Raw genomic sequence first — 13,357 nt, forward strand, 5'->3', positions numbered from 1 at the left:
TAGTTCTCTGAAAGTGCGTGATGATGATTTTAAAGAGGATTGATTCCCCTGCAGGTGGTGATTGTGCTTTGTTCTCCCCCCTCCCCATTGCGGTTGGTTTCTCCCTATTGCGTGTGACGCAGGCGGTGGTTGGGAGCAAGATGGCGGCGCTGCAGCGCTGTGTGCCTGTGTTCGGGGCCGGAGTCAGGCTCCGGCGGCTGGTGCGATACTCGGCGCTGCATTCCTTCGGGGTGACGGCCGATAAAGGCCCTGCCCACAGCCCGAATCAAGTGCCGGGTTGGCAGTGCTGCGGCGCGGTGTGTCTGCAGCGGGCGGCCGTCTTGTCGCGGAAAATGAACCCGATGGAGAGCGCGTTCGCGCAGCTGCTGGGACAGGCGAGTGCGCGCGTTGCCGCTGGGCGGGAGCGCGCCTGCTGATTGTCAGACGGATCAGAGCAGTGAGCAATTCGAACCTGCTTTATTGTACAGTCAGATCATGGTTAATAGAGTTAAAAACAATGACTGGAAACCAGAGTCTAGATTAGGGTGGTGCTGGAAAAGCACAGCAGTTCAGGCAGCATCCGAGGAGCAGGAAAATCGACGTTTCGGGCAAAAGCCCTTCATGTTGTACACCTCTATGACTCTATCAGGAATAGAGACAGAGTGCCTGCAGGGTGGATAGATAAATGAGAGGAGGGTGGGGGTGGGGAGAAAGTAGCATAGCTTCAGGGCAGAGGAAGTGACCTGGGAGTTGCAGTGGGAGAGGGACTCCCTGAGATTCTTGTAGAGAGAGGAGGAAAACCTCTTCAAGGCAGGCATCCTTGCAAGAGGATTCGCAGTAGGGTTTCATTTATCTCTCTACTCTGCCTCTATTCCTGATGAAGGGCTTTTGCCTGAAACGTTGATTTTCCTGCTCCTCGGATGCTGCCTGAACTACTGTGCTTTTCCAGCACCACTCTAATCTCGAATCTGGTTTCGAGCATCTGCAGTCATTGTTTTTACCTAGTTGATTTTTAACCCTACTGTGAATTCTCTTGCAAGGATGCCTGCCTTGAAGAAGTTTTCCTCCTCTCTCTACAAGAATCTCAGGGAGTCCCTCTCCCACTGCAACTCCCAGGTCATTTCCTCTACCCTGAAGCTATACTACTTTCCCTCCCACTCCCTCTTTATCTCTCCCCCTGCAGGCACTCTGCCTCTATTCCTGATGAAGGACTTTTGCCTAAAACGTCGATTTTCCTGCTCCTCGGATGCTGCCTGAACTGCTGTGCTTTTCCACCATCACTCTAATCTAGAATCATGGTAAATAGAGTCTGTAGTGTCCGTTATTTAATTGTGGATTTCTTGTACCCTTCTTTAATCATTCAAAGTCAGTTTTTGCTCAGAGTGACACATTAGCACACAACTGAGTTAGGAGGTTTTGAGTTCAGTTCTGCAGTGCTATACGGTCAAAGGTGCTATACCTATGATGAGACATTAAATATCACATGACACTATTGCAAAGAATTCCTGTTGACGCAAAGCACCACATCCAATTAATGCCTCATCAGTCTGTTCTTGATCATCAATAAAGTGATAGAAAGGTTCATCAATAATACTATGAAGCAGCAATCATTTAGCAATAGCCTGCTTAATGATCCAGGGGCTACCAGATCCTGACCTCATTACAGCCTTAGTTCAAACATGGACAATAGAGCTGAACTCCAGAAGGGAGTTGAGAGGCCACATTTGACCTGAATTTGGCATCAGAGAGCCCAAGCAAAACTTTGTTATTCGGAATTGAGGGTGGGGAATTCTTCACCTAGTTGGAGTCATATGTAGCTGAAAGGAAGATAGTTGTGGTTGTTGGAAGTCAATCATCTTAGCTCCAGCACACCCCAGTAGGAATTCCTAAAGATAGTACACTAGGCACAGCTATCTTCAACTGTTTCATCAGTTGGTTGGCTGATAGGAAACAAAGAGTAGTGATAAACAGCTCCATTTCGGAATGGCAGGCAGTGACCAGTGGGGTACCGCAGAGATCAGTGCTGGGACCACAGCCTTTTACAATATATGTCAATGATATAGAAGATGGTATTAGTAATAACATTAGCAAATTTGCTGATGATACTAAGCTGGGTGGCAGGGTGAAATGTGAGAGGATGTTAGGAGATTACAGGGTGACCTGGACAGGTTAGGTGAGTGGTCAGATGCAGTTTAATGTGGATAAATGTATAGTTATCCACTTTGGTGGCAAGAACAGGAGGCAGATTACTACCTAAATGGAATCAATTTAGGTAAAGCGGCAGTACAAAGAGATCTGGGTATTCTTGTGCACCAGTCAATGAAGGTAAGTTGTATACCCTTGAGTTTAGAAGACTGAGAGGGGATCTGATTGAGACATATAAGATTATTAAAGGATTGGACATTCTGGAGGCAGGAAACATGTTTCCGCTGATGGGTGAGTGCCGAACCAGAGGACACAGCTTAAAAATACGAGGTAGACCATTTTAGGACAGATGAGGAGAAACTTCTTCACCCAGAGAGTGGTGGCTGTGTGGCAGTGGAGGCCCAGTCTCTGGATTCATTTAAGAAAGAGTTGGATAGAGCTCTCAAGAATAGTGGAATCAAGGGTTATGGAGATAAGGTAGGAACAGGATACTGATTAAGGATAATCAGCCATGATCATATTGAATGGTGGTGCAGGCTCGAAGGGCAGAATGGCCTACTCCTGCACTTATTGTCTATTGTCTATCATAAGTGGGATGTTTGTTGGTAACGTAATATTCAGGACCATTCATAATTCCTCAGATAGTGAAGCAGTCTATGCCTGAATGTGGCAACATTTGACAATACCCAGACATTGGGTGGTAAATAACAATCATGCCATACAAGTATTAGGTAATGATCATCTGCAATAGGATGGATTCTAACTACTGCCGTTTGACATTAACAGAATTATCATTGCTGAAACCCCTGCTATCAACATCCTGGACATTACCATTGACCAGAAATTGAACTGGACCAACTACAAAAGAAAGCAAATAGTACCTAAAATTTTATTTAACTGTTTGCTGCACTTGCTTACTTTTAGTAACTGGTATAAAAAAGTACCCAGGTCCCTATGTATGTCAACAATTCCCGGTGTATCACCATTTAAATATTCTGTCTTTCTATTTTTCCTACCACAGTGGATAAGTTCAAACATCCCATGTTACAGTGCATCTGCCTGCTCACTCAACTTCTTTAAGCCATATGCACACTCAGTTGTATGGCCAAATTCTACCCCAACTCCATTTGCAAGTTTGTTGATGACCCCACAGTTGTAGTTGGATCTCAAACAAAGATGAGACAGAGTACAGGAACGAGATTGCTTGTGGCATGGCGTAAAGAAAGCATTCAATCTCTCCATCAACGTGGGCAAAATGAAGCAGCTGGTCACTGACCTCAGGTAGTGGTTGGAGGCCATGCCCCTGTCCACATAAATGGTGCTGAGGTGGAGATGGTTAAAAGCGTTAAGTTCCTCGGAGTGATGATCACCAGCGGTCTGACCTGGTTCACCCATGTCGATGTAACAACCAAGAAAGTATAAGATATCTCTGCTTCCTCAGGAGGCTAAGGAAATTCAGCATGTCCAAAAGGATGCTTACCAACTTCCATAGATGTACCATAGAAATCATCCACCTGGATGCATCACAGCATAGTATGGCAATTGCTGTTCCCAAAACCACAAGAAATTAGAGTCCTGAACACCGCCCAGTGCATCACGAAGATCAGCCTTCCATCCGTAGACTCAATTCTATACATCCTGTTCCTTGGAAAAGCAACCAACATGATCAAAGACCCCTTCCACCCTGGGTATAGTCTCTTTCACCCTCTTCCGTTGAGCAAAAGAAATAAAAGTTTGAATACTTCTATGAATAGATTCAAGAGCAGCTTCTTTCTGTTATTAGACATTTGAACAGACTGGTTAAATGTTAATGTTGATCTCTCTCTCTCTGCACCTTCTTTGTGGCTGTAACACTGTATTCTGCACTCTTCTTCTACCCTGATGCACTTTATATAGAATCATAGAGATGTACAGCATGGAAACAGACCCTTCGGTCCAACCTGTCCATGCCGACCAGATATCCCAACCCAATCTAGTCACACCTGCCAGCACACGGCCCATATCCCTCCAAAACCTTCCTATTCATATACCCATCCAAATGCCTCTTAAATGTTGCAATTGTACCAGCCTCCACCACATCCTCTGGCAGCTCATTCCATACACGTACCACCCTCTGTGTGAAAAAGTTGCCCCATAGATATCTTTTATATCTTGCCCCTCTCGCCCAAAACCTATGCCCTCTAGTTCTGGACTCCCCAACCCCAGGGAAAAGACTTTGTCTATTTATGCTATCCATGCCCCTCATAATTTTGTAAACCTCTATAAGGTCACCCCTGAGCCTCCGATGCTCCAGGGAAAATAGCCCCAGCCTGTTCGGAGTTTAATTCAGATAAATGCGAGGTGCTGCATTTTGGGAAAGCAAATCTTAGCAGGGCTTATACACCTTAATGGTAAGGTCCTAGGGAGTGTTGCTGAACAGAGAATCCTTGGAGTGCAGGTTCATAGCTCCTTGAAAGTGGAGTCGCAGGTAGATAGGATAGTGAAGAAAGCGTTTGGTATTCTTTCCTTTATTGGTATTGAGTACAGGAGTTGGGAGGCTGTACAGGACATTGGTTAGGCCACTGTTGGAATATTGCATGCATATCTGTTCTCCTTCCTATCGGAAAGATGTTGTGAAAATTGAAAGGGTTCAGAAAAGTTTTACAAGGATGTTGCCAGGGTTGGAGGATTTGAGCTAATCTGCCTGTATAACACACAAAACAGCATTTTTCACTGTCATACGTGTAACAGCAATCAATCAATCAATCAATTAATCAAAACTGCCTTGAATGGTTGTTATATCCTCAACACTCTCAATCCCAGCTAATTCTTTGTTGTCAGCAAACTTGGAAATATATCATTTTATTCCCTCATTCAAATTGTTGATTGTATATAAAGAAAAGCTGGGGTCACAGGTGTGATTATTGTGGTATCACACAAGTCACTGCTTTTCACTTGGTCGGGGGAGAAAAGAGACTCCATGTTTCCTGTCTACTTAAGAATTCCCAATCCATGTCAATATATTGGCATGTACATTGATTTTGTATCTGCATGCCCATTGTTCCCTCTAAGCTGCGTGGTTAGTCTGTGCACATCTGGAGGCTCACTGATGATATTACTTAGTATGGTGACGAAATGTTTGAAAACGAGCCTTCCAAGTGAGTGAGCAAACCTATGTTCTGTGCACACCTCTTCAGCATGTAGACCCATTGCATTCTGGGTCTGGCAATGACTGCCGTGCACAGAGTTTGGAGGCTTGAGCAGCTGGAGGAAAAATTAGAGCGACTAGTGTGGGAGACTTAAGCGCAGATTTCTGAAAATCCAAATACACCCCATCCACTGATATTCTCTGATCTAAAGAAGCAGTATACATTTTTCTTCTAATTTTGTGTTTAGCAGTGTGATTTTGTGATGCAATATACTTTGATCGTCAGGTTTCAGGCTTGTCTGTACTGTTGTTTGATCTTTGCGGATAGGTTGGCATTTAATTTCAAGAGGACTGGAATATAAAAGCAGGGGTACACTTCTAAGGCTTTATAAAGCTCTGGTCAGACCATATTTCAAGCAATTTTGGACACCATACTTTACGAAGGATGTACTGGCCCTAGAGCGGGTCCGGAAGTGGTTCACAACAATGATCCTAGGAATGAAAGGCCTAACATGGGAACATTTGCGGACTCTAGGTCTATACTCGATGGAATTTAGAAGATGAAGGGGGATCTAATTGAAGTTTACAGAATACTGAATAGCCTGGTCAGAGTGGACATTGGGAAGATGTTTCCATTGGTAGGCGAGAGTAGGAGCTGAGGACACAGCCTTCAAGTAAAGGAAAGACTGTTTAGAATGGAGATAAGAAGAAACTTCTTCAGCCAGAGAGTGGTGGCTCTATGGAATTCATTGCCGTAGAAGGCTGTGGAGACCAGGTCATTGAATATTTTTAAGACCAAGATAGATAAATTAGGTTCTTGATTGTCAAGGGAATCAAAGGTTATGGGGAGAAAGTGGGGAAAATGGGGTTGAGAAATTTACTAGCTATGATTGAATGGCCGAGCAGACTTGATGGGCTGAATGACCTAATTTCTGCTCCATTGGCTTATGGTTTTATTGGTTCGCCTTGGTGACCTGGGTCAGATTGGGGATTGGTGGGTGATAATGGAGAAGTCATTCAACATTACTATATGTCATGCAATGATTACTCGTGGGCACAGCCAAATATCTTTCTGACATTGGGTGTCTAGATGCAGAGTTGAAGCAAAGTTACATGCAAGGTGCTTCTATTGAGTCAGTCTCATCAAAATGGAGAAAAAGGTGAGTTTTTCATATGACTGCCTGCATATTCTTATGTAATTTAATCAGTGTGAATGTGGAATCGAAATGCTGAAACCGTATAAATCTTAACTGTTAAATTAGAGATCATCGCGATAAAGCCAGTGATGTTATGTTAATTTTTTTTTACTTTCATGTGTAATAGTGCATTCTGAATCACTGTATTGGTTTCACAGTTTTGTTCTGCTTGTGAAACATTTGGCCTGGAGGATACTCCTCCCATAGCCTAATGGATAGTTCAAACCCCATAGGGTTCCTGAAATGCAAATGATCTCCTATGTTTTGCAGGTAGAATTGGAGAAAAGTGTATACTCTGATCATGAGCTCCGAGTCTTTGAAGATGAAGAAAAACTTCGTTGGACTCAGGCAGATGATTATGATTCGGAAGAAGAAGAGGATGTTGGCCAAGATCTTGTGACTGCTCAAGATCTGGAAGATATGTGGGAACAGAAGTTCCGACAGTTTAGAGCTGCTGAGAGAATACAAGGTTTGGGTCCTTTAATGTTACAACTTTAGTGAACCACGTATGTTGAAGAGTGCTCAGTTTTTTTTGCTCAATTTTGTTTTGCTAGAAATGCAGTATTTTACATCCAAAGTGTTTTTTTTTATTGGAAGTGAATTCCGTTTGAATCAAATCCTTCACAATTTCAATTCAGTGATTATTATGTGATCACAATTTCCTCATTGCAGTTCATTTTTCCAGAGTCTTAAAACAGTAAAGCTCCTTACTTCCCTCAATCTTGCTTTCCTCCATGCAGTTTTGACTTTTCCAACTTAAGATTGGTGTCATTTAACCACTTTTTTCATTTATCTTGGTGCCTTTCTTTCAACCTTAGTAGTTGGGCAGAATTGTGAGAAATTATTGAAGACATCCAGCAAGTTGGAGTATGTTTTTGGTATTTACAATATTTTGTTTTTAAATGTTAGTGGACTTGAGCGTTTTTGTTACTGTTTGCAGGTAAATATCTTTATTTAACTGAAATGGTCTGTGTATTCATATGTATTTGTAAATAGGTCTCGTCACAAAGAATTACCACTTTAACAGGCCATTTTGACATTACTGATGAAGAGCTTATGCTTTAAACATCGACTCCTGCTCCTCGGATGCTGTCTTTTCCAGCACCACATTTTTTGACACTGTCTAACTCATTTGTCCTAATTTACCCGTAAGACTTTCATTCTCTTATAATTACAAGCTTAATCCTTCTAATTTTGCTGGAATATGTTGGTGTGGTACAGGGTGCTCCTAACTGTAGTTAGACCTTGAACCTTTGCCTAGGTATTTCTATAATTTAAAAAAAGTGTTGTCAGACAGCCTGGTTGCATTGGAGAATGCAATTTAAAGAGACTGGTGTTCAATAGAATGTGACTTCTGATGTTTGTAATATAGTTACATGTTGTTGAGCATTGCAAACTTTAGATTCCAATCTTGTTGACTTTCTTCATTAATTTCCTGCTGGAATGTACTGTTTACTTTGAGGAACGTCAAGCTTTGAGAACTTGTATGTATCTCTCAGCTCTATTTCTGATACTTGCACATGTCAAAAAAGCATCTTCTAAAAGGTTTCGTGTTTGCAGCCAGTCTCTGCTATCAGCCTGATGTTTGTTGCTGAATATATTCACTAGAAATATACAGTTCATTATTATGGATTTGTAATCTCAGTAAACAAACTGTAACGATCAGTTTTAAAACTGCCTCTGACAATCTCAAAATACTTTTTAATTTTATTCTCTCCTTCAAACATTGTGAATGACTCCATTGGAGCAAGACAAGTGCTATCATTTATTATAGAGAACACATAGTGGTAGGGACATTTGAAGGAGTCCAACGTTATGCACAATTCGAAAGTGACCTTTCTAATAATAATTGCAAATCTCATATGCCTGTTACATCTGTAAACAGTAACACTTTTCCTTCATAATTTTATCTCCTTTAAATGTTTGCTGTCTATTTGTGCAATAACGATAAAGATATATCAGTCTGCATGAAGAAAATTGGACTATTTATTATCCATTTGTGACAAACTTAACATAAATCTATCTTTTGGTAATGGGGATTACTGCAGAGGAGACATTGCTGAATTATGTCCGGCAACAGTATTGGCTGGCCAATTATTCAAGATTTATTTCTTTACCTTTGTCTTAGAAGCTGACAAGAAGAATGACAGATCTACATTGAACAGGCAACTGGATAAGAAACTGATATTACTGGTAAAAGAAAAAGTGGGAGATGAAGAGATTTGGTTGCTGCCACAGAGTGAATGGAAGCCGGGGGAAACCATGAGGCAGACTGCAGAACGTGCCCTGTCTACAGTATCTGGTAGCAGTATTTGATAGCTTTTTACATATAATAGTCTATAGAATTAGAAACATTGATAGTATTGCACTGAAGGAGTTTATCCAGCCCATTGTGCCCGTTATGATACGGGGGTAAACCCTCCTGCTTAATTTAAAACCAGCAACATAGAAACGATATATCCCATGCAGTAATCTGTAAAAATTCAAGTGGCCGCAAACTGTTTAAAGTAAAAATTAACAACGTTATTTCTTAAAGTATAACAGAAATAATTAATTAACAACTCTGTACAAGTCATTACTCTGTTATCTTTTACCTTCCCTTCTGTAATACTAGTCTGATAAAGCTCCCAATTAAGATTTACAAAACAACACTTCTTATCTCAAAACCAGACAGCTTTCAGTTCTTCTATTTGAATTTTCCTGTGTCTTTTCTTCTCGGGGATTTCTGCTTCACAGGTTACTAATCCAAAAGGTACCTTTTTAAGAGAGCTATTATTCATGCAGTCTGTTTGCATGCTGGATCTTGGCAGTTCTCCTCCTCCCAACTGTTCAATTTTCACAGTCTTATACTCCAAAGCATCGGATTGTGTCATTGGCTTTTTAGATTGTCAATATAGTCAATTCAAAATTGATTGGAATTTGGTATTTTCCAGGGTGTAATTTAAACTGGCCTAATTCAAATCTATTTTTTTTTTGTCATTTCTAGGCAACTAGCTACCCCAGTAGCTGGAGCACATGTTTCATTGTGTCTTATTGAAAACACTTGGTTCTGTCACTGCTAGCTTTTAACTCTGTTAAAAGATATAGTTCACCCACATCTTCATAACACCACCCCCTTTAAGAAAAAATGAACCACCATAATGAAAAGATGGCTTTTTGTTTTCTACTTTTTAAATACATTACCCTAACATACAGATAACTTTAATATATATTCTTCCCATATAACTTCTTCCCATTACCTGAATATATAACATTAAATAAAGACAAATCTCAGCCAAACACTATCCGTTAAATCCGCAATAACGCATCTGCAATTACATTCTTCCGACCCGCAAAATGTGTGATTTTTAAATTAAAAGTCTGTAACATAAGACTTCAACGAAATAGTCTCATATTTTTATCTTTAAAACGTTCTAAGAATGTAAGCAGATTGTGGTCCACGTTCACAATCGTCTCTGACACATTGTTTGTGACATACAAATTAAAACGTTGTAAGGCCAGTGCCAAGCTCTCTCGTTCCTTTTTGATTGTGGAGTATTTCTCTGATGTATGTTGATCTTCTTCGAAAACTAACCAACTGGCAGTTCAGTCCCATCCTCATCTTCCTGTAGGAGTACAGCTCCAACTGCAATGTCATGAGCATCGATGGCGATGTTAAAAGGTTTTGAAAAGTTTGGTGTAGCTAAAACTGGTTTGCTGGTTAATATTAATTTCAAATGATCGAATGCCTCCTGGCATGGTTCTGTCCACCAAAACTGTGTTCTTCTTCAGCAAACCGGTTAATGGTGCCATTACATTGCTGAAGTTTGGAACAAACTTCAGATAGAATCTGCTGAGTCCTAAGAATCAAAGCACTGCTTTCCTTGAGTTTGGTTATGGAAATTCCTCGATGGCCTTTGGTCATGGAAGGTTGAACTCACAGACAGTGTTATGTCCCAAGAACGTAGAGGGATCGAGTTCCGGAACCATGAGGTTATGCTGCAGCTGTACAAAACTCTGGTGTGGCCGCACTTGGAGTATTGTGTACAGTTCTGGTCACTGCATTATCAGAAGGATGTGGAAGCTTTGGAAAGGGTTCAGAGGAGATTTACTAGGATGCTGCCTGGTATGAAGGGAAAGTCTTACAAGGAAAGGCTGAGGGACTTGAGGCTGCTTTTGTTAGAGAGAAGGAGGATGAGAGGTGATTTAATAGAGACATATAAGATAATCAGAGGGTTAGATAGGGTGGACAGGGAGAGCCTTTTTCCAAGTATGGTGACAGCGAGCATGAGGGGGCATAGCTTTAAATTGAGGGGTGATAGATATAGGACAGATGTCAGAGGTAGTTTCTTTACTCAGAGTAGTAAGGGTATGGGATGCTTTGCCTGCAAAGATTCGCCAACTTTAAGTACATTTAAGTCGTCATTGGACAAGCATATGGACATACATGGAATAGTGTAGGTTAGATGGGATTCAGATTGGTATGACAAGTCGGCAGAACATTGAGGGCTGAAGGGCCTGTACTGCACTGTAATGTTCTATATTCTAACGTCACCTCTGCTTTTGCAAATTCAATTTTATTTATCACTAGTTTTGCTGCTTGTAGTTGTTCAAAGAGGTCTGCCAAGTGTTCCATGTGATCTTTCCAGGACTTACTAAAGATCACTATATTGTCCACATAGACTGCACAGTTTGTTAACCCAGCCACAATTCTGTTCATGAGTCTGTGGAATGTGGCAGGTGCGTTCTTCATTCCAAAGGGCTTCACTTTAAACTGATATAGCTCATTTGCAGTTACAAATGCAAAAATTTCTTTCACTGTCTCTGATAAAGTTACCTGCCAGTAACCATGCACTAAGTTCAACTTGGTGATGTAACTGGCTTGTCTGACTTTCTCGATATAGTCCTCCAATCTACGAATTGGATATGAGTCCAATTTTGTAATGTCATTGACCTTCCGATAATCCACGCAGAATCGTTGAGTCCCGTCTGGTTTGGGAACTAAGATAATCAGCGAACTCCACTCACTCTGGATTGGTTCAATGATGTCCTCGTCGAGCATGGCCTCCACCTCCTTCTGGACCTGTATGGCTTTGAGAGGATTAAGCTGATAGGGGTGATCTTTTATTGGGGAAGTATACCCTACATCTGGTTCATGTATAATAGCATTAGTCCTCCCATATGATTCTTACATATGCCCTTGTACTTATTGTCAAATCTTTCAACTTTGTTCTATGCTCCTGACCTACCCCACTCCTCAAGGACTTCATTTTTAAATCTATTTTGAGCCACGTCAAAATCCACATTATCTGGATTTGATTCCTCACTCTGCGCAGCAGTGACTAATACCTGTTTCTCAGTTCTTTCTCTCTGGTATAATACGGTTTCAACATGTTCACGTGACATAATCAATACCCTTTTTTTTTGATCCAGCATCTTTACTAACTAGTTCACCTGACTCAACTTTTTATCAATTTGATAAGGATCACTAAACCTGGCTTCGAAGGGATCTCCTATCACTGGTAACTGTAGTAACATGTTCTTCCCTTGGGAGAATGTACGAGTCTCGGAGCTTTTATCTGCCACCTGCTTCATTCTAAACTGTGCCCTCCTTAGATGCTGTTTAGCTAACTCACCTACTCAGTTTAATCTCTCCCTCACTTCGATACATAATCTAAATGTGAGATCTCCGACTTTGGTTTTGTCAATTTTTCTTTAATTAATTTCAAAGGGCCTCTCACATCATGACCGAATATTAATTTAAAGGGAGTAAACTGAGTAGATTCATTTGGGGCATCTCTAATGGCAAACAATACAAATGGGATACCTTTATCACAATCATTTGGATAATCCTGACAGTATGTTCTCAACATGGCCTTCAAGGTCTGATGCTACCTTTTTAAAGCTCCCTGGGATTCAGGATGATACTCATTGGATTTAAAATGCTGTATACCTAAGCTATCCATAACCACTTAAACAGCCTAGCAGTAAAATTTGACCCTTGGTCCGACTGAATCTCTCTGGGTAGCCCATGTCATGTGAAGAAAGCTACTAACTCATTTACTACCTTTTTTGCCTTGATACCCTGTAATGGTGTTGCCTTCGGAAATCTGGGAGACACATCCTTTATGGTTAACACATACTGGTTCCCACTTTTAGTTCTTGGGAGGGGACTAACACAATCAATTATAACCCATGTGAAAGTTTCTTCACATGCGGGAATTGGCACCAAAGTTGCTGGTTTTATTACTGCCTGTGACTTAACTACCATTTGGCATGTGTGATACGTACGGCAAAAGTTAACTACATCCCTGTGCATTTCAGGCCAATAAATATGTTTTTGTACATTAGCCTGAGTCTTTCGTACCCCGAGGTGACCTCCTACGGTAGTTCATGAGCTACCCGTAACACCACCTGTATGTATGCTACCAGCAACACAATCTGGTGCACTTTGGCCCATTTCTTCTCTGCACTAACCTGCTGTGGTCTCCATTTCCATTTTGGGATTCTATCTTTCAGATAATAACCCTCCAGAATATTCTCTGCCTCCATTTCAGAGTATGCATCCACATATATATCTTTTATTGTCTTGTCTTGCTGTTGCAAGTCTCTTAGCCTTTCAGGACTAAACAATTCTGTCTGACCCTCTGCCTGTTCAGGTTTTTCCTGCCTTATTATGTCAAACAGGGTATCCGCTAACTGAAACTCAACTCCTTCATCTTTCTCTTTACTTTTTGCTTCGTGCTGTGGACTTATGATAGTGGGGTCTGGTTATCACACAGTCTGGAAAAATACCAGGATATTTCTGTTTAACTCCTCAGTTTCTTGGTCTTCCTTGGGCTTCTCACAACAAGGGGTGTCACTCCCACCTTGGATCCTGCCAAATCATTCCTGAGAACAAACTGAATTCCTGGAACTGAGACTCTGTCAA

At 41.3% G+C, this 13,357-nt stretch overlaps 1 protein-coding gene across 2 annotated transcripts in view; it reads left to right on the forward strand.

Moving 5' to 3' along the window:
- Positions 1-106: 106 nt before the first annotated feature.
- mrpl46 (mitochondrial ribosomal protein L46) overlaps positions 107-13,357 on the forward strand; it is a 14,455-nt gene continuing 1,204 nt past the window's right edge. The window contains exons 1-3 of one of the 2 annotated variants that reach the window (XM_043677302.1): positions 107-374; positions 6,718-6,916; positions 8,576-8,752. In XM_043677302.1, the coding sequence (XP_043533237.1) occupies positions 141-374; positions 6,718-6,916; positions 8,576-8,752 (610 nt within the window). In that variant the 5' untranslated portion in view covers positions 107-140. The remainder of the gene's footprint in view (positions 375-6,717; positions 6,917-8,575; positions 8,753-13,357) is intronic. The other variant, XM_043677304.1, reaches the window with a different exon arrangement.

The sequence above is a fragment of the Chiloscyllium plagiosum genome, chromosome 36, assembly GCF_004010195.1.
Source record: "Chiloscyllium plagiosum isolate BGI_BamShark_2017 chromosome 36, ASM401019v2, whole genome shotgun sequence".
In the NCBI taxonomy this organism is placed as follows: domain Eukaryota; kingdom Metazoa; phylum Chordata; class Chondrichthyes; order Orectolobiformes; family Hemiscylliidae; genus Chiloscyllium; species Chiloscyllium plagiosum.